This window comes from Chionomys nivalis, chromosome 5 (assembly GCF_950005125.1).
Source record: "Chionomys nivalis chromosome 5, mChiNiv1.1, whole genome shotgun sequence".
NCBI classification, from domain to species: domain Eukaryota; kingdom Metazoa; phylum Chordata; class Mammalia; order Rodentia; family Cricetidae; genus Chionomys; species Chionomys nivalis.
Window position 1 is genome coordinate 12,397,014 of NC_080090.1, and position 21,045 is coordinate 12,418,058.

The window sequence follows — 21,045 nt, forward strand, 5'->3', positions numbered from 1 at the left end:
GTGGCCAGACGGCTCAGGGGCCGCGGCAACCTGGGCTTGGCGCTGAGCTCCGGGCACCTAGGTGGGCAGGTGCGGGCCTGTGCGGGCCGCCAAGGAGCCCGCGGTTCCCAGCCGCGCCTAGCCGTCGAGGGGGACTTCTGTGCTGTGGCGGCGTGAACTCCTGTACACCTGCTCCCGGACACCGACTGAGGCCAGGTGAGGGGACACTGGCGTCGGCAGGCCACCGTGACCGAGTAGAGACATATGACGGGTGGGGCCGGGTCCCCTGGAGTTGGTGTGGGCGGTGGAGCTGGCTTGGGCACTGTTTCGTGTCCCGCACCAGGCTGGGTACTGGGCACCCTTCTCCATGTAGCTTAAGGGCGGCACCGGGCCCCTCCTGATCTCACACCGACTGGACACTCTTTTCCTTCCCGCGGAAAGAGCTCGTTCTTTGCCCTGCCTGCTCTGCGGTTGGATGGAGTGAAGGCATCCCCCACCCCAGCCCCTCCGGTTTTAACTAGCTAGCTTGGTGACTGACTCCTGTACCCCAGCGGGGACTTTCCAGGCTCTGAGGCCCTGGGGTCCTAGTGGCGGGTTAGGGGGAACTAAGATAAGGATGACCCAGGGCTTTGGCCGACTTGTTTTCCTTTTTCCAAGTGTCTTAGCTTTCACGCGCTGGGCCTGGGAGAGGTCCGCGGAGTTCCAGGTAGCCAAGCTAGGTGCTGGGGAGGGTGGCGCTAGGCGTGGCGGCTCTGCGGGTGAGGCCCTCCTGGCCTGAAGGGGCTGGAGGCGTCGCAGGGAAAGTCTCCCATACTTGCCTGGAAGGGAGGCCTGGGCTGCAGTGCTTCATGGGCGGGAGCCTGCTCGGTGGTAAAGTGGTCACCATCCCTTCTCTCTTCTCTTGGTGGGTATCAAGATGGAAGCTAGGGAAGCGAGAGGGCGAAGGTGCTTGGGCAGGGATTGGCGAAGTTGCTAATAACCCACAACTAGGCTCTGACATCCACCAGTTTCAATTCTGCGGGGAGGAGGGACCTGTGGAAGTGATCAGAGGCCCATAATATACTCCCAGGCATGGCTAAAATCCACAGAGCCGGTATTTCTGTTCCCGTCAGGGAAATTAGGACAGCCCAACAGCTGCCTTTGAGAACTGGCTCAAACCTTGACAGCCTTCCAGCTTGAGGTCTGTGGCCCCAGAAACTGGCCCGGTAGGGGCTGCAGATGTGGTGGGATGTTTCTTGTAAAGGACTTGCTTCTGGAACAGGCAACGAGAGGATAGTTAGTGCCCCAGGGAGCCTGAAAGTGCCCCTGCTCTCTGCGTACCGTGAGAAGGTGGGTGGTGGCTTTGCCACTTGGATGGTTCCTACCTGTCAGAGGCACCGAGCTTCCATTTTCATGTGGCAGGGCTGAGGCTCAGTGGCATGAAGGTTTAGAGTGGTCTGATAGAGGTGTGTTTAAGACTGGGTGCCTTTAATCTCTTCACCCCATTGTGATGGGGTCCTTGATGGTTTAGATCTGACCTCGTATGTGGAGAAGAAGGTAGGGGACGCTTAGAGTGCAGGGCTCAATTGGCAGGGTTTGGGGCAACCCCAAGGTAAGATAGGAGCCACTTCACATCCCTGTGCTTCCATCAGCTCAGCCCGTCAAACTGGGCTGACACCCCTTGTAGGATCCTGAGGGTGAGCTAATGCAGGGGGACACTGTAAAGCCTTGTTGATGAGCAAGATGGTGCTGCCGTTCTTCCTGAGAAGTGCTGTTGTCCTGTGGCGTAGAAAAATGATGCCGCAGTTCTAAAATAAGTAGGAATCGAAACATAATGTGGATAGTATATATAAAAACACACAGAGAAGCGCACAAGGTGTGGGACAAGCACTACGATATCTTCCCCGACGTGTGGCTGTCTGTGTTACAGAGCGGAGAGGCTGCTGTACGTACGGTCATGGTTGTGGGCTTCGCAGTCCCTGAATTTCCTCTCTGGCATTTTGGCTCTCTTAACCCCCCCACCCATGCCTGTTTTAAGAATCTCAGAGAGCAGATGAGGATCTCTTGACTGACTTTTAAAAGGCATGGAGGGCTGCAGAGGAGGACAGGCTGAGGGGCCACACATGTGTGATCCCAGCTGAGGAGAACATGGAGAATCCAAACGCAGATCTAAGTCATGGGCATCCAGGGGTGGCTCTTCTTGCCTTGCTAGTGCAGATTGCTGTCATGGGCTGGATGCTTTCATTTTTTTTTTTTGATGGCTATGAATCAACAATAATAAGCCCTCCGGGTACACGGCCAGACAAGAGATAGATTTCTCATGTGTGACAAACCCAGAGTCAGGACTTATCAGGACTGCTGTGTGACTGCTCAGAGCCCAGTGCTAGGTTAATAGGTCTGCTGTCCCCTCCCTTGTTCTGACTCCCCTATCCCTGTCTCATCCTCTTCTAGCAGGAATGGGATGTGGGAGGAGGCAGTGGCAGCTCTTGCCATGGGGGTATGGATTCCTTCTAAATATTTCTTCTTAAGGCAGGGTCTCATGGAACCCAGTCTGGTCTCGATCTCCCAGTCCTCCTGCCTTGTAGTAGCCCCTTTCCATCAGGTGTCCACAGGCGCTCTGGTTTAATGGCTCCATGGGATGCCCAGTGAAGCATCCCAAACCAGGGCCAAGAGTGAGGGTTCTAGAAGGCTCTGTGCCCTGCTTACCGGTCCCAGCAAGCTGTGCTCCCAAGGGGAAGGTTTCAGTTGCAGTACTTGTTAATTGGGTCAGAAGGCTCAGGTCATACCTTGCTCTTAAAGTGCCAGAAATCAAGTTATGTTGAGTTCCTTGTATTTGGGGCAGCGTGGGGGCGGGGGGCAGGGGTAGGGTGGGGAACCGGGCCAGGCAGAGAAGTGATGTTAGGGGTTCACCCATGACTAGGCTTCTCTGAAGACAGTGTTCAGCGGGCACAACTAGCTTTGCTTCAGAACCGTGACCCTGATAGGGGTTTTCTGGAGTGAAGAAGGTAGCACTTTGCAAGCCATAATGGGGTTTACAGTTCCAGTGTAGATTTCCCCCAGAAGGAAGGGACGTGGGCTGGGAACACTGAGCCGTGTTCAGTAATTAACACAGTGCTTGGCGTGTGACCACTAGTGAACAAATATTTGTGGAATGACTTACTTTTTCCAGGTGTCCATTTCTAGCTTAAGTAAAAACAAAACAAGGACACTAAAGACACCCGAGGAGTCTGCGACCATACTACTCTGAACACACCTGATCACATCCAAAAACAGCCGACGTAACACCGCCCGCAGACAGTTTGCTAGCGAGCGGCACTGGATCCACAGGCCTTTGTTTTGGGCTGTGAGTGCTGCCTGCTGTACAATGTTATCTACAGCGTCCATGTTTCTAGGAGAATCAATCGCAGACTTTACCCAGCCTGGCGCCTGGAACCAGTTGGTTCCCTGCAGCCTCTGTGGGGAGATAAACAGACCCAAATGAGGCCAACCTAGCTGCACAGGGCTTGGCTGTGACAACAGGATTTGGTTAGTGTAGGGCTTCTTAGGGTTTCACCATGCTTACCTCGGGGAAGTGGTCCCAAGCTGTACCTCAGGTACTGGAGACCAGCTGGGACTGTTTTGGAAGTCGAGAGAAAGAAAGGCCGTCTGGGCCCAGCTCTTCAGATTTCTGTGCACAGACTGCCTGCTCACCCGTGTAAGCAAGGACTTTGGAACTGGGGCCCGCCCCTCGCCTGCTTCTCTCAAGGAACCGTCCAGCTCATTTTCCATTGTCTTCTTGGAAAGACGTGTGTTTAGCCTCTGGCCCATATGCTTTCTGTTTCTGAGACTTGACTTCCCTCTCCGAGGCAAGGTTGAAAAGAGCAATGCGTCTCCTTTGCAGAACCCCCCCTCCCCCCCAGGAAGCTCTGCTCCAGCACAGGTGACATCACCTTTTCATTACCCTGCTTAAAGACTTAAATAGAAGAAATGCGATCTGCTCGCATGATAAGTCTGATTTGGCTGAAGCATGAAGAATAAATGGCTTTGCAGTCAGAATCAAAAGAACCCTTTTACCTGGTTCCTTTTCCTCTCTCTGGCACAGGTTATTGCCATATTTAATTTCTTTGCTGTAATCTAGCGAAACTGTAGCTGCTGCACATGGGAACAGTGGCTGGGAAAGTTCCCAGTGGCTAACCCCATTCTTCCATCCTCCCTACTCCCAGATCATGGCCCTCCACCCTCGAAGAGTCCGACTGAAGCCCTGGCTCGTGGCCCAGGTGGACAGTGGTCTCTACCCTGGTCTCATCTGGCTACATAGAGATTCTAAGCGCTTTCAGATCCCCTGGAAACACGCCACACGGCACAGCCCCCAACAAGAGGAAGAAAACACCATCTTTAAGGTAATGAATTTCCTTCTACCATCTGAGCTGAATTTTGTCCCAGTTCTCTGAGGCCATTCTGGGCTTGTTAGCTTTCTCTATTCTGGCATTCTGGCGTGGTGGCGTGTATATAATGAGATGCCCAAATTGTGATTCCTCTCCTCAAGCTGTGTCTATGAGGCTGAAGCCTTTTACATTTCCATTGTTTGGAAGATACTTGGTTCATATCCCAGTGGATCTGGGATGTGTGTGTGTGTGGGGGTGGGGTGGGGAGGAGTGGTTCAACTCCCAGGGGATGCAGGATGTGACTTCTCCAAAAGAACTAAGGTTACCCACCCACTTGCCCAGGGCTCTTACCATGAAGAAAGGTACTTGGGCCTGGGGGTGGCTGACTTGACAAGGGCATGGCATGTGGTTGTCACTGGTCTTGTACATAGCCTATAAGATAATGCAGACACCTGCACTCAGGAAGCTGTTCTTTTAATCTTACATATTTTGTCCCACTAATAACCTCTGCTTAAAAATTAAAGGTGCATGATTTAAATTTTTATTCCTTTTAAAGATTTATTCTTATTTTTAATTATGTGTGTGTGTGGGGATACTCTGTGTGTGTGTGTGTGTGTGTGTGTGAGAGAGAGAGAGAGAGAGAGAGAGAGAGAGAGAGAGAGAGAGAGAACAAGTGTTGTTTGCGTCAGAAGCATTGGATCCTGAGAACTAGAGTTTCCAGTGGTTGTGAGCTGCCTGATGTAGGTTTGAGAACCAAGCTCAGGTCCTCTGCAAGAGCAGCGTAGACTTTCAACTGCCGAGCCATCTCTCCAGCCTCACATTCTTATTCCTTAAATATCTTCCTTCCTCCTTTCCCTTTTCCTTTCCCTTCCCCTTCCGTTCCCTCCCCACTCCTCTTCTCATTGTTTTTCTCTTTCATTCCTAAGGATGAAGCTCAGGCCTTTGTACATGTAGAGCATGCCCACACATTACCACCAAACTACAACCCAAGCCCTAATTATGTTTTCTTAAACTTCAAGGAATTCTATGATCCTCATTGTAGTCAACTAAAGATGAGATTTAGTCACATTGTACTTTACTAAATTTAAGAGAAACCAGAGCTCAACTTCAGACAGAAGAAAGTGGGCAGTGGTTATGGAAGGTTTCATTGTGGTTGCAATCCCAATCCCAGGAGCTGCCTCTCCACTCTAGACCAACTTCCCCTTCAATGTCAGGAGTTCCTGCAGCTTAGGATGTGCTGTCAGCCTGTCCTTTCTTCCTTGCATATATGCTGGAAGGCTGTGCTGTGATCTAGTCCTGACTGTGGGATCAGGAAGAGGCAGAGAAGGTGGTTCTAGGGCTCTTGTTGATGCTATTTCCTACCTATGTCAGGTGCAGGGAGGGGAGAAGCAGAGAGAAAATTGGCTTGAGAGTACTTTGAGAGTGTGTATTCCAGGGCAGGAATCAAAAGCTACGGAGAAACCCTGTCTTGAAAATCAAAAAAAAAAAAAAATGTGTGTAAATGACACACACTTAATTTAGATATGAATATTATGGAATTGTTAAGAAAATATTGGTAAACCATTGCCCATCACTGCGAAGCTGACACTGGGAAAGGGTTGTGCTCTGATGGCATCCCTTGCAGCCTTGTTCTGAGTCTATGGCTTCCCTTGCAGCCTTGTTCTGAGTCGATTGCTTCCCTTGAAGCTTTGCTCTGAGTAGATGGCATCCCTTGCAGCCTTGCTCTGAGTCTAGTTTACTGTTGAAGGGTCTGGTTGGTCACAAGGAGAGGCTGACCCTGCAAGCTCCACTCATAAGGGTGTGAGGAAGCTTTGCATTGGTGTGTCTGTTCGTAGAATGCTGACGGAGCATCCGAGATGTCAGGAGAGAGAGGGTACTGTCACACTGTAGAACGATGATGGAGCATCCACGCAGTCAGGAGAGAGAGGATGCTGTCACAGATTCCTTACTCTGCTGTGCCTTTGGTGATATACAGAGATGAGGCACCAGCATGGAATAGGTGCCTGTGTTCCCGATGCCTTTTAAGTCTCATGATGACCGTTCAAGGAGTCTTTCTCCCACCTGATGTTATAGGTATAGAAGCTGTCAGTAGGGCTTAGTCACACAGCCAATCGGTGGTAGCTCCAGGATTTGAACCTGTAACTCTGTCTTTGTTCCCTTTGCCCCTTCTGATTCTGAATGGACTGCCCCACCTCAACTTCTATAACCCCCAACCCCATGGTAGGTCTTGAGCAAAGCATGCAACTTTTCTGGGGTCCAGTTTTCCCCTTGGTAAGCTGGGTTGGAGCTAGTCTGTTTGCTTCGTAGAATTGTCATGAAGATCAAATAAAGTGTGGGGAGATATTTGTAAAGTACTACAAAAATGTAGAGCTAATAGCCATCTTAGGAAGACAAAGAGGGCCTTTGCAGCTACCAGGGGTTTGAACAAATACAATGTATATACATCACAGCATTTGCCCTTGCGGTGCTCCATGGCCCTCCCTTCTTGACGCTGAAGTTGTGCTGTAAAGGGTACAGCCCTCCTGCTGTATCAGCTGAGCTGGATAAGGAGGTGGCTGGGTGTGAGCAGGAAGCTGGGGTTAGGCAGGGACACAGCTCGCCTAGCTATGCCGTGAAGGAGCAGGGCTTAAGGGAATCACAGATAAGGACAGACTTCCAGAATCTGCAGCTGGAGTCAGCTGGATGGAGTCAGAGCCAGTGTGAACACAGGAAGTGAAGACAAGCTAAGGGGAGACCAAGGAGGCCATAGGAAGGCAGGCAAGCAGGCAGGCAGACCAGGTAATGGCAGGTGTGCATCTCAGCTATTAGGGACGGTGGAATTGAGACTCCCTATGGGGTTTAGGTAGATGGAGCCAGCCTTAGCCACCCTGGTGCCTGCTATGCCACACAGGGCAGCTCAGCCACATTGTTGGTATTCTTTATCCTGTACTGCAAAGAGGAAGGCAGATCCGAGAAGGTGGCTGGAGGAAGGAAGTCTGAGTTGGAAGATGAAGAGGACATAGATTAACCCCGGACCCCTGTAGCATGGTTAATAAAAACCCAGAGACAGAAATTAGGGTTCAACCTGAAGGTCAGAAAAGCAAAAAAAAAAAAAAAAAAAAAAATCCAGCCACTGGCTTTTACCTCGACCTCAGTCTGAAATGGCGAACCTGTCTCCAGGAGTCTCAGAATGAGACTGTGTGAGAGCTGTCTCCTCCTGTCTTATATTCCTCTCTAGTTGTGGGATTAAAGGCATGCATCATCACCACCACCCAGTTTCTATGGCAAACTAGTGTGGCTCCTGGGATTAAAGGTGTGTTTCACCACTGCCTGGTCTATAAGGCTGATCAATGCGGCTGTTTTACTCTTTATTTATTACTTTATTTATTACTACAAATAAATAAATTTGTTACTTTATTTATTACTACAAATAAATAAATTTGCAGGCTTTATTTATTACTACAAATGAGATATCACTACAGACCCCGCTGCTCTGCAGGACGGGATCTAAGGAGATCAGAGGTGTCAAAAGAGGGTGCAAACGTTGAGCTTCAGCTTAAGGAAAGATCTGTGTCTAGCGTGGTGCTGCCTGTCTATATTAGCAGTACCCTGGAGGCTGAGGCAGGAGGATTGCTGTGAGCTTTTGAGGGCAACCTGAACTACAAAGTGAGACTCCTAAAATCAAAAAGAAAAAAGTCCTCTACAGCAAGAGTTTGGGCAAGTACTCTGCCCTGTCAACTTGAAAAGGTCCAGGAAGGGGGCTGGAGAGATGGCTCAGCGGTTAAGAGCAATGCCTGCTCTTCCAAAGGTCCTGAGTTCAATTCCCAGCAACCACATGGTGGCTCACAACCATCTGTAATGAGGCCTGCAGGAAGAATACTGTATACATAATAAACAAATAAATAAATATTAAAAAAAAGGTCCAGGAAGGGCTGGTAAGATGGTCAGAGGGTAAAGGCATGGGTCACTATGCCTCATGACCTGAGTTTGATTCCTAAGACCCACTTATATACACTAAATAAATAAAATGCAATGGAAGTCAAAAATTAGAAAAGGCTAGTGTGCTTTTTTTGTTTGAGGGACAGACCTCTCATGAGATCTCTTCCTTCTGCATTAGAGAACACGAAGAACGAAAGCTTACTGATCTGAGGGCACTAGGCCTGCAGGATAGTGGGTGGGATGCCCCTGAAGGGTTGGGTCTGTTCCTCAGCTGCTTTGGTTTTCCCTCTACTCATGGGGTAGATGAGCTCCCTCCTCTTGTCTGCAGTGGCACTATGAGTTCCTATGCTGGGAAAAAAAGAGGAAGCTTCAAAGTGGTTTTTTAAGGCCACTACATGAGGTTTCCAATGAGAAGGGAGTTTGAAGAACGGGAAAGAGATGTGTGTGGATTTGTTAAAGTGTGAAGCCTTCAGGTTGGGGTGGGGGCAGGCTGAACTCCAGAGCATGCTTCCTAAAGGACTTTTGCATTTATTGAAACAAGGTCTCACTCTATCGTCCTGGCTGGTCTTGAACTCGCTACTGTTTTGGCCTCCTACGTGCTGGAATTAGAGGCAGACAGCACCATAACTGGCTCCTGAAGTCCTTGTATCATCCTCCATTACCTTTTGTCGTACTTACTGTTGTGTGAGATGGTCTTCTTTAAAAGAGAGCCTGGTGAGATGGAGCACACTTCATGCTCATCTCTATGGAGGCTCAGGAAGGAGGACTTGGAGCTGAGTCCAGCGTGGGGCTCATACCGAGACAGGAGCTGGAGAGCTGACTTAGTGGTGAGGAGAGCACGCCGCTCTGCAGAGTACCCAAGTTCAGCTCCTAGCACCCAGGCTGGGCAGCTCACAGGGGCCGATAACTCCAGGTCCAGGGGATCCCACAATCTCTTCCGTTATTGGAGGGCACCAGCACCTACATGAACACCCCCATGTGCCAAATAGACATAATTAAAAAATTAAAATCTTAAACCCTCAAAAAAAAGATGGAGGAGGGAGGGGAAGAAAGGAAGAGAAGAAAGAGACTGCCTGCAGCCCTACTATACAGTGTTGCCCCAGGCTTCCGTTTTCAGCATTGTTGTCTGGACAGGAGCTGGTGCTCAAGCCTGAACTAAGGCTCCTTTCAAAGCTGGGTTTGCATACAGCTTGATTTCCCTTTGGTCTGCCTTGGTTAGTCCTAAGGTCAGCATTAGCCACTGCAATCTCTACATTGGTGTTGAAACTGTAGAGCACTCACAGATGTATGTGCTAGTGTGTGTATTCATGGGGACACATGTGAAAGGGGTGCACACATGCTTGACTGTGGTTCTCCATAGTGGTCAGCGCTCATGCTGTCTCATTTCCCAGGCTTGGGCTGTGGAGACTGGAAAGTACCAGGAAGGAGTGGATGATCCCGACCCGGCTAAATGGAAGGCTCAGCTCCGCTGTGCTCTCAACAAAAGCAGGGAATTCAACTTGATGTATGATGGCACCAAGGAGGTGCCCATGAATCCTGTGAAGATCTACCAAGTGTGCGACATCCCCCAGCCCCAGGGCTCTGTCATGAACCCAGGTGAGGCTCAAGACTTGGACAGACCCAGAGTTGGGCTCTTAAAGAGACAGGTTGAGATCAGGCCATTCCCTAGGAAGAGCTCAGAGAGAACATATGGTGTAAGCAGTTACATGGTGAGTACTTCAAGCAGCTGAGGGTGCAGTTCTGCTGGTAGGACAGCCTCTCTGGGAACGCAACGGTAGGGATGAAGGAGTAAGAACCAGAGGGATCGCACTCCAAACTCGGCTCTTATCGCTCTACCACTGTTGGGCTTGAACTGAGTCATTGGCATTTGAGCCTCTGTTTCTTCTGTTTCTAGATGTGAACTCTTATTCTGCCTCTTTCAAAGGATCTGGGAAAGCGGTTGTATTCTCTACAGACACGGGGTGACTGGTAGTTTAGTTTCTAGAGTCCCTCTGCTGAGAGCTTGCCGCCCAGTCCTCAATGCATAACAAATGCGAAGAGGCCGATATTTAGCCTTGTCGTCCAGCGAGGCCCTGGTATGATGATGTTTGTGCCTCCCTCATATGTGGCTCACACACATGGAAAGTGAGTGTTCTGGAGCCCTTAAAAAGGATGTTAATATGTAGAAAGCTTTTGTTGCTATAGCAAAGTATAGGTATTTCTTTTTATGAGATTTACTGATTTATTTATTATGTATACAGCATTCTATCTGCATGTATGCCTGCACGCCAGAAGGCGGCACCAGATCTCATTATAGATGGTTGTGAGCCACCATGTGGTTGCTGGGAATTGAACTCAGGACCTCTGGAAGGACAGGCAGTGCTCTTAACCTCAGAGCCATCTCTCCAGCCCCGGTGTATAGGGATTTTAAGGCAAGATAAGAACTTGAGTTCAGACTCTGTAGAAGGAATTAGAACTAGCTAGGGCAGTGGGTGCATACTGACCTGAGGTGTCTCTAGCCTGCGTAGTGGGCCTGCTGTTGAGATGACAGTGAAACAAACCGCCCTTCTGTGGGCTCATGTGTCATGGATAGGATCCACAGGGTCGGCTCCTTGGGATGAGAAAGATAATGATGTGGATGAAGACGATGAGGAGGACGAGCTTGACCAGTCACAGCACCACGTCCCTATCCAGGACACCTTCCCCTTCCTGAACATCAATGGTGAGTGGGGTGGCCAGTGTTGCACAGGGGTGAGGAGGTTGTAACTGGCTTTGACCTTGAGATTACTGACCCATCTGCCACCATTGTGTTGGGGGGGGGCAGTGGCGAGCTCCCTAGCCAGGCTGCAGGTGTGTTAATAGGTGGGAGAGCTCTGATGCCTCAGTTATTCCAGTGCAGGTGCATGGGTTCTAGAGAACATCCAATTCAAGGAAATAAAAAGGCATAATTTAAGTCGGGCGGTGTTGGTGCACACCTTTAATCCCAGCACTCAGGAGGCAGAGGCAGGCGGATCTCCGTGAGTTTGAGGCCAGCCTGGTTTATAAGAGTGAGTTCCAGGATAGGCTCCAAAGCTACAGAGAAATCCTGTCTTGAAAAAAAAAAAGGCATAATTTATTACTGATGAACGATGAATTTGGGTACGTGATAGATCCCATTTATGAATTGTAGTTAAATTCCTAGTAGTCTTCCTTGCATGACTTCTGAGTCATGTCCTTAGCAGAATCTGCTCTGCTGAAGCCATGCCATGGAAAACTTGATTCTAGCCTCTGGTACTTGGTTCCGGTGGGTTTAGCTGTAAGACTCTTCCTTTATGGGTTTTTTGATTTTGAAAGCTTTTTGACAATTTTATTAGCATATAAAAGAAATCTCCCTGGATAGGCAAGCTGTCAGGAGGAAGATGGAGAAGACCAGAGAAAGCCACGCTGTTGGGATTGAGCTGACATTTTTAGCAAACATGGTCAGCCACATGGTGGATATGAGGGACTTCAAGGGAAGAGTAAGAAAGCCCTGTGTGTTAGGGAGAGTATGCCTGGGCTTAGGCCAGTTAAAAGAAAATGAGCTCAAAAGAAAAACATAAAGGTAGACCTTCCTGAGTCCTGCACAACAGCTTTCTGGAGCTGCTATGGCAACACCCTCTCGTATGGATTTTTGAATCCAACTCTCCAAGAAAGAGGAGCGAGTGGAGAGGCTGGGATTGCTGTGTGGCAGCAGGGTCTGAGTCTGGAGACGCTCATCCGAGGATCCCCATGGTGCCCTGGGTTGTCCTCTTGAAGCATCCTTACTGCATCTGCCCATGGAGATGCTGGTCGAATGGCTGGCGACAAGCCCAGCTTACGCTACGTGCACGCTGTGGGTCAGATGAGATAACTTTTGCCACCTAGAAAATTCAGTAAGCCAAGATGCTTTCTTAGGTTTGGGGGTCACTTATTCTAGTTCTGCACCTAGAACCAGGGAATAACAGTGTTTGTTCACAGCCCTTCCTTACTCATCCTGACCCCCTTCCTTCTTCTTTTTTTGTTTTTTTAGATAGGATACTATGTAGCTCCCTGGCTGGCCTGAACTTGTCATATAGACCAGGCCCGTCTGGAACTCAAATATCCACCTGCCTCTCTCTCTGTCTGTATAAGAAGATAATCAATTGAAAGATTTTCCTTGAATCCTGTCCCTGGGCCTAATAGCTCATTCACTGATGTAGACAAATCTAACTAGGTTCTTAAGTATTGATACTTTCTAGCCAACTTTTCAAAATTTATTTTTTATTTTTAAATTTTATGTGTGTTGGAATTTTGATGGCATGCCTGTGTACCACACATGGACCTAGTGCTTGCAAGGCCAGAAGAGGGTGTTGGATCTCCTGGAACTGGACTTACAGACGGTTGTGAGCTGCCATGTGGGTGCTAGGAATTGAACCCAGGTCCTCTGGAAGAGTAGCCAGTGCTCTTAACCACTGAGCCATCTCTGCAGCTTCCCCACCAGACATTTTAATGTTTTATTGCCTTTTTTATTTACTGTGTGTGGGGACGCACACGCGCGCGCGCGCGCCGCGCACACACACACACACACGCGCACGCACAACACGCGCGCACGCGCACACACACACGTACACACGCATGTGGAGGGCAGAGGACTGCTAGCAGGAGCCACGTAGATCTGGGGACTGAGCTCAGGTTGTCAGGTTTAGCAGCCAGTGATTTCTATCATCTGAACTATCTAGCCAGCCTTCTTTTTAAGACAGTTTATGATTGAAAAATGAATTCATTTTACTAGAACATTGTGTTGTACATTGACTGTACATTGACACTCACTTGAAGACAGTTGGCTGAGCCAGTGGCACTCCCCTTATAGGACATCAAGTCACCTGTACACACCGTGCAGTGCTCTCCTTATGGAGACATTGAGTCACCTGTACACACCATGTAGTGCTCCCCTTATGGAGACATTGAGTCACCGTGTACACACCATGTAGTGCTCCCCTTATGGAGACATTGAGTCACCGTGTACACACCATGTAGTGCTCCCCTTATGAAGACATTGAGTCACCTGTACCCACCATGTAGTGCTCCCCTCATGGAGACATTGAGTCACCTGTACACACCATGTAGTGCTCCCCTTATGAAGACATTGAGTCACCTGTACACACCATGTAGTGCTCCCCTCATGGAGACATTGAGTCACCGTGTACACACCATGTAGTGCTCCCCTTATGAAGACATTGAGTCACCTGTACACACCATGTAGTGCTCCCCTCATGGAGACATTGAGTCACCTGTACACACCATGTAGTGCTCCCCTCATGGAGACATTGAGTCACCTGTACACACCATGTAGTGCTCCCCTCATGGAGACATTGAGTCACCTGTACACACTGTGCAGTGCTCCCCTTATGAAGACATTGAGTCACCGTGTACACACTGTGTAGTGCTCCCCTTATGAAGACATTGTCACTGTGTACAGATTAAGCAGCAGAGTGCCTTCCCGACATGCCTTTCCAATTCAATTTCCAGAGTAAACTCCCTTGTTTCCATCTGATCTTTAGTAAATAAAGAGCCATGAGGTATACAAGAAAGAAAACAACTCGGAAGCAGGAGCTGGGATAGCCACTGAGCCATGAGTCATGGGATCTGCTCGGCTGGGCAGTCATACCAGGTTATGGTTCATTGACTCCTGTCTGTGGACCTTCCCTGTTCTCTGAACCGCAGACCAGGTGACAGATATTGTGCCCCTGTGTGCTTAGTCACTTTCTTCTGTCCTAGGTTCTCCCATGGCACCAGCTAGCGTGGGTAACAACTGTAGTGTGGGCAACTGCAGCCCTGAGTCCGTGTGGACCAAAACAGAGCCTCTGGAGATGGAAGTGCCCCAGGCACCCATTCAGCCCTTCTACAGTTCTCCGGAGCTGTGGATCAGCTCTCTCCCAAGTAAGTGAGCCTGCTTTTTATTGTTGGGGTTTCGTCTCTTATTACGTGACCTTTCCTCTCTTGTCTCCCACTTCCTTCTCTGCCCTTTTCCTGAAGGGTAAGGAATCAGACAAGAGCTTCTTGCATGCTGGGCAAGCACCGTGCTGCTGAGTCATATGCCCAGGCTTCTTCTGCCTCCGTTTTTGCTGTGTCTAGAATAGCTACCTGCCCAACCCATGTGTTCTCTGTGTGTTCTTGTGAGCTGCCAGACGAGTTAGCAGGGAAGTGAAACATGCTAGCCTTCTTGCCCGCGTAGCTGCTATGATGCGTGGGAGCTTCAGCTAATTGCTGCCGTTCTGAATTGAGGCTTTAGGGACAAGGTCTACTGTAAGACAGGGAATTATGGTTTTGATTCCCAGCCCTAAACAGAACCAGGTAAGGTGGCATACACCTGCAATCCCAGCACTCAGGGACTATTGGTGGAAGGATCAGGAGTTCAACATCATTATTTGCATAGTGAGTTCAAGCCTCATTTGGGGTACATGATACCCTGTCTCAGGAAAAAAAAAAGTGAAATTCAAACCAGACACTTGAGGTTTTAGTGTCTATGCTCTGGAGATATGATTGGTAGGATCATTCTCTATCCGTTCAATAGACGCCATTTTCCGTGCTGTACCACACAGTAGCCAATAGCTGTGGGTGATTCTTAATTTAAATTAATTGATGTCAAATAGATCCTTGGTCACATTGATTACCAAGTGTGCTCAGAAGATACATGTGGACCTGGGATACCAGAACCATTAGTGTGTGGATTAGAGTCTAGCCCTGAGACTGTGGCCAAGGAGCAGAGTGCAGCATGGCCTTAAGCTCCGCCACAGGGCATCCTTTGGTGTGACTGTCCCGGGGTGTGTTGACATCTCCCTTTATTGCAGGAAGGATAACTATGGCAATGGCCTTCCTGAGAGCTGGTTGAAAGATGGCTTGATCTTGGTGGACTCTCATGAGTTAGGGATGGACAGACAGAGCAGAGCAACAGGACTCACTGTCCTCTCTCACCTTGTAGTGACTGACTTGGACATCAAGTTTCAGTACCGTGGGAAAGAGTATGGGCAAACCATGACGGTGAGCAACCCTCAGGGCTGCCGGCTTTTCTATGGGGACCTGGGCCCCATGCCTGACCAGGAGGAGCTCTTTGGTCCCGTCAGCCTGGAGCAAGTCAAGTTCCCGGGTCCAGAGCACATCACCAACGAGAAGCAGAAGCTGTTCACCAGTAAGCTGTTGGATGTCATGGACAGGGGACTGATCCTGGAGGTCAGCGGACACGCCATCTATGCCATTCGGCTGTGCCAGTGCAAAGTGTACTGGTCTGGGCCGTGTGCCCCTTCGCTCGCTGCCCCTAACCTGATTGAGAGGCAGAAGAAGGTCAAGTTGTTTTGTCTGGAAACATTCCTGAGTGGTGAGTCTCCTTTTAGAAGAATGATACTGGGAGATGCCCCTGGAGATTTTTCTCCTTCCTCCTCCTCCCCCTCCTAAGCTTTCCTTGCATAGCAAAAAGCCAAGGGAGAAGAAAGCCCTGGTTCTATGCTAGGACAGGGACTGGGACAGTCTCAAAGGGAGTTGCACTATAAAGCTGTCTGCATGGAAGGTGTTTTGAGGTTGGTTATGGCTCCTTCAGGGACGGAGGACACAGTCCTGATGGCCCCTGCCCCCAAATGTTAGGTCATCTTTCACTCTGGCAGGTTCATCGTAGTCAGTGAAGCTCCTGCTCTTCTCTCAGGAAATCTTCGAGTGGTTAATTTAAGGAGGAAAATTTAGGAAAAATATTGAGATGTGAGTTTACAGTGTGGCTTGATATATCCTCAGTGTCCAGTAGAACCCTCTGAAATGATAGAAAAGTTGTATTTTTGTCCTATCCAATTTGGTATCCATTGACCACATATGTCTTGTGAGCATGTAAATGTGACTGATATGACCAAGGAGTTATTTAATTAATTTAAGATTAATAGCTACATATGGCTTGTGGCTGCTGTACTGGCTGCATGAAAGATGATGGCTAGAGAATGGTCCCAAAGCGCTTTCCTATCTTCTGCAGAGCTCATTGCCCACCAGAAAGGACAGATAGAGAAGCAGCCACCGTTTGAGATCTACCTGTGCTTTGGGGAAGAATGGCCGGATGGGAAGCCCTTGGAGAGGAAGCTCATCTTGGTTCAGGTGAGGAGATAAGGCCATGCCGGCAATGTTGGCAGCTCTTTGTGCTGGTGGTTCAGCCCTCGGCTGAGAGGAGTCCTGGCTGAGCATCTGTTGGTGCATATGTATTTTCATGCCCTCAGAGATGCAGCAGATTTAAGCTTTGCACAGTAGGACTGTGCTGGACAGTACCACATTCTTATCTTTCTTACCATGGGCAGACAGAATAACGGACACCTTGCCTTTCATTCTCCTGCTGATGTTAGGGGCTTGCTAATATCTTATGAGGGGTAACATTTTCCATCTCGTTTTGTAAAAAGTTTTGGCCATGCTTGTAAGATGTAGCCACGTTCTGGGGATGGTAGCAAGTCTACTTGGGACTGTGCATGGAGTTAGGGGCCAAGACAGGCAGTGGATGTCACAGGGAGTTAGGGGCCAAGACAGGCAGTGGATGTCACCTGATTCAGTTTTCTAGATAAGCAGCCATCTAGCTAGGCACATTCAGGTTCCTTACCTTGAATCAACCAGCTTCTAGGTGAACCTTGACGAGTGAAAATCCAAGTTTGGGTGGGAAGAGGCCTTCTCAGGGCCTCGTGGTTCTTCATCAATGTTGGGGCTCTTCTGCTACTGAAAGATGCCCGTTCGTCAGCAAAAGCTCGTGTGCTGTTGCCTGAACAGGTCATTCCAGTGGTGGCTCGGATGATCTACGAGATGTTTTCTGGCGATTTCACCCGGTCCTTTGACAGCGGCAGCGTTCGACTGCAGATCTCCACCCCAGACATCAAAGATAACATCGTAGCCCAGCTCAAGCAGCTGTACCGCATCCTTCAAACCCAGGAGAGCTGGCAGTCCTTGGAGCCTGCCCCCAGCATGCAGCTGCCCCCTGCCCTGCCTGCCCAGTGATCCCGATTGCTGTGTGTTTACTCTTTTCTCCTCTCTCTTTTTTATATTGTACAGATGAATTTTTTTTATTCACATTTAACCAACTTCTAAGTCTCCTTTCTCTAACAACATTAGAGGTCTGTGACTTTCCAAATATGCCTAGTTTTAAAAGTTGCTCTAATTTATCAAGATCCCATCCCACTGAGGGGTTCCTTTTAGATCTTCCACAGTGGGTGCAGGAGAGATTTGATTTGGGAGTTTAGACACCAGAGTTCTAGCTGCAGCTTCCATGAGGCAGGTCAATGTGACTTGAGGGCTTCAGATGTATCGCTTGTAAATAAATGAGGTTTGGGGTGATGCCCGACTGCATTCAGCCTTAAAACTCTGACTTGATTACATTCCTCTACTTTCACAAGGCAAAACTGCCAGAACAGGACCCTCCTGTATTGTTCTTACACCTGCCCCCTTGCTTTCATCAAAGTTCCTCAAGCACTGATCTGTCCTGAACTGAGCTCTGTTTGACTCGTTCTGCTGGTACAGTAGGCTGGCTCCCTGCTGGGAGAAAGGAGAGGAACTGACTGGTTGCCTAGGAACCCGTCTGATAACTAAATAGAAATGGGTGCCAAGGTCTGAAAGTCACCCAACCTGTGGTGTTAAAGCTCATAAAGTGAGCGTCAAAGGGGAAGCTGGTGACATGGAAAGCCTAGGGATTCCGTGAAAGAATGGTGGTCAGATGTTTGTCTTCTCCCCACTCACGCCACCTGCTCTGTGGGGTGGATGAGCGCACCTGGCTCCATGGTGGACTCAGGGAGGAAGGTCTTCTTCTCATTTCCTTCTCTGAAGATGACCTGGAGGGAGCTAGGCACCTAGGATATACTCTGACGACAAAAGGAATGGTTCTTGTTTACCAGGGCCTTCCTGACATTTGGGTTTTTCCAATGGGAAGAATGAGGCGTTAGGTTTGTTGACGGTCTGGGCAGTGCTCTTCTGGGAAGGGCTCAGTCCTACTTCTATCTCTGGCTGTGAGAAATGGAGACAAGCTGTGCAGAGCACTGCAGCTGGGTCTCAGTGTCTGCCCCCAGCCGCTTCTTAGGATTTGAACTCCATGACTCAGATGAAAAGCGATGTGGATCTCCGGTTATAGGCCCGAATCCTCTTGAATACTGATGTCTGTTTGTGTGCACATGTGTATAGTCTGCTGCCCTTAAACTAAGAATCACACCTCCTGTTTTTCAAGCCACTGAAAGTTGGGATGGATTTAAAGTCTAAAAGCTCAACCTGATCTTGGGTGACCATGAGGCTTACTTAGGATGCTGAAGCTTTGGTTTAAAACCCTTTGAGAGATTGTTAAAAGAAAGGTGACTGTGGAGGCTGGTGGTGGTGCATGCCTTTAAACCTAGCACTTGGGAGGCAGAGGCAGGCAGATCTCTGTGAGTTTGAGGCCAGCCTGATTTACAGAGTGAGTTCAAGGACAGCCACGGTTGTTACACTACACAGAGAAACCTTGTCTCAAAAAACCAAAACAAACAAACCAAAAAAAAAAAAAAAGGGCAGGGGTGTGTGTGTGTAAAAACAAATTGTACACACATACACAAAGTATGGAAATGTCAGTGTAAAACTCTTTGTATGCTAACTAAGATAAATTTAGGTAAAAGTCTAAAAGTCGGATTTTTATAGACCAGGAATCATGCAAGGTATAGGGACTTTTTTTTTTTCTCTTTTGGAGGAACAGGAAGTAGCATCACTTGGTGAATTGAAGTGAGGGAATCTTGATGTGTGGCAGCTCAGAGTTAAAAATAACCCATTATAGGAAAAGTGGAAGGGCAGTTGTGGAATAGGGGCCATTTCCTCCACTCACCCCCAAGCCCCTGAAATGTAACAGGTTATTAGGGAAGGCCAGGTAACCGGAACTGGTAAAGGATGTTGAAAAATGTTCTGAAGTGCCATGGACCGAATGCTCAGTGCGTGACTGTGATGGGAAGCTGAGGAGTGCGTTAGGTGGAGGAACACTTTTGTGTGGTCCTCACTAGACAGCCCAGGGCCTTCCTTGTCTTGCATCTTTTCCAGGATTCTGGGAGAGTACGTTACACGCAGGGATCTTCTCTGATCATCTTCAGTAAGCTTTCTCTGGTTTTGGTAGACACCAGGTATCCTCTTTTAGGGTTCGGTTTTCTGCCTCTTCCATTTCCTCCCGAGCTGTCTTCTCCCTTGCCTTCCTCTGAAGACTCAGGAGGGAGGAGGATTCTCCCTAGCGCCTCCTTTTCCTCCATGTGCACTCTAGATTAACTCAGAGTTAAAAAGAACCCACTGCAGGTAAACTGGGAGGGCAGATGTCAAGTCTGGGCTCCTCCCCATAATCAAGTCCCTGGTTGTATGTTCCCATAGCATCTTATACTTTCAGAATAACTGTGTTCTGTGTAAAGTCCTCACCACCTATGCCCTACGTGACTGTTTGTCTTGGATTGACTGCCAGGCCTTCGGCAGTGTCTGATACAGTATGTTCTCAGATATTTGTGCTGTAATAAATGAACTAAGTCTTCCAACTTGGAGATTTATTGCTAACTCTCATGGGGATATAAAATAAATTTGGAAAGGAAAAAAATATAAAGCTAGAGTACTGGTTGTATCAATTTTTAGTATCTGATGCCCTCTGAGCTAAGAACCTAAGTTAGATTGGCAGGCCCTACAACTGGTCTTCCTTACGTGCTGTCTTTAACCCCACTGTTGGTCCTTTTCTGTCTGAAGGTACCAGCAAGGTAGAGCCAATCTCCAGTCCAGGTCTCCATTCTGCTGCTCATAAATTGGCATTATTTTTCCAGGCAGGAGTTTTCTTAAGATTTTAAGGTAGTTTAAAGACCTTAATTTCTTATGTCAACACGTGTCCTTCTTTAGTATCTGGTTGTGAGATTTATCTCCCTTTCTAAGGTCCCAGTGACAAATGGGGGGTACATTTCCACCGAAGTCAATCTGGGGAACCAATGAAGACTCACATTAGACTCACAGAGCAGTGGGTAAGGGGTGGTGGGCAGGAGCATGGGTGGCCTTAAAGCAGCCATGATGGGTGCAGGCCTTTAATCCCAGCGCTTGGGAGGCAGAGACAGGCAGATCTCAGTCTACAAAGTGAGTCCCAGGACAGACAGAGCAGTAACACAGAGAAACCTGTCCTCCCCCACCCCCCCAAAAAAAACAAAACAAAGCAAAACAAAAAGCAGCAGCCTCAAGGGGAGTTCTACACCCAATATGGAGGTGTCTCCTCTATGACTTCCCAGAGGATGCTCCCCTCCCTGCCCTCCTAGGTTTTCCCAGCCTAGATACTTCTTGAGACAACATTCAATTGGTTGAATTGGCTGGGTATTCCGGTGAGGGTCCCAAGATCTTCCTTCTACAAGGGAATGTCAACAGTTAAGCCTAGTAGAAATGTTCTTTTGCAAGACCGCACAGATGAACTCATGACAATGGTGGCACTTTGGCTCCAAGGATAGGTAGGTACACCACTGCTTGGTCCACTTGGCCCCTGGATCTTCACTTCTCGTTTGATTCCCCTAATGTGGGGGCATGGTGGCACAGACTCTAACCTCAGCACTCTGGAGGCCGAGGCAGGAAGATTGTCATACGTTTGAGGGGCACATAGAAAGACATTGTCTCAAAAAAGCACAACAGGATGGCTATAGAGACTCAGCGGGTAAGAGCGTTTACTTTTCTTCCAAAGATTTGAATTCGGCTCCCAGAACCCATGTTAGGCAGCTCGCAATACTTTTAACTTCAGGTCTGGGTGATCCTACTCCCTTTTCTGGCTTCTCAGGCACCCACACATATGAACATATGAATGAAAGTAAAACAGAACAAAACCTCTTAAAAATGA

General features: G+C 48.7%; 1 protein-coding gene across 1 annotated transcript; it reads left to right on the forward strand.

Moving 5' to 3' along the window:
* The first annotated feature begins 46 nt into the window (after positions 1 to 46).
* Irf6 (interferon regulatory factor 6) lies at positions 47 to 19,717 on the forward strand. The gene is made up of 8 exons (XM_057769764.1): positions 47 to 195; positions 4,161 to 4,337; positions 9,632 to 9,836; positions 10,813 to 10,941; positions 13,974 to 14,135; positions 15,178 to 15,570; positions 16,207 to 16,325; positions 16,980 to 19,717. Exons 2-8 carry the CDS (start codon positions 4,164 to 4,166, stop codon positions 17,202 to 17,204), a joined length of 1,407 nt encoding a protein of 468 aa, XP_057625747.1. The 5' UTR covers positions 47 to 195; positions 4,161 to 4,163; the 3' UTR covers positions 17,205 to 19,717.
* Positions 19,718 to 21,045: the final 1,328 nt, after the last annotated feature.

What these genes read in the sequence shown, in the direction of transcription:
- Irf6 (XM_057769764.1), top strand. Translation starts at nt 4,164, where the DNA reads ATGGCCCTCCACCCTCGAAGAGTCCGACTGAAGCCCTGGCTCGTGGCC. An exon ending in TCTGGAAACATTCCTGAGTG is followed by an intron (nt 15,571 to 16,206) that starts GTGAGTCTCCTT and finishes TATCTTCTGCAG; the next exon opens with AGCTCATTGCCCACCAGAAA. An exon ending in GGAAGCTCATCTTGGTTCAG is followed by an intron (nt 16,326 to 16,979) that starts GTGAGGAGATAA and finishes TTGCCTGAACAG; the next exon opens with GTCATTCCAGTGGTGGCTCG.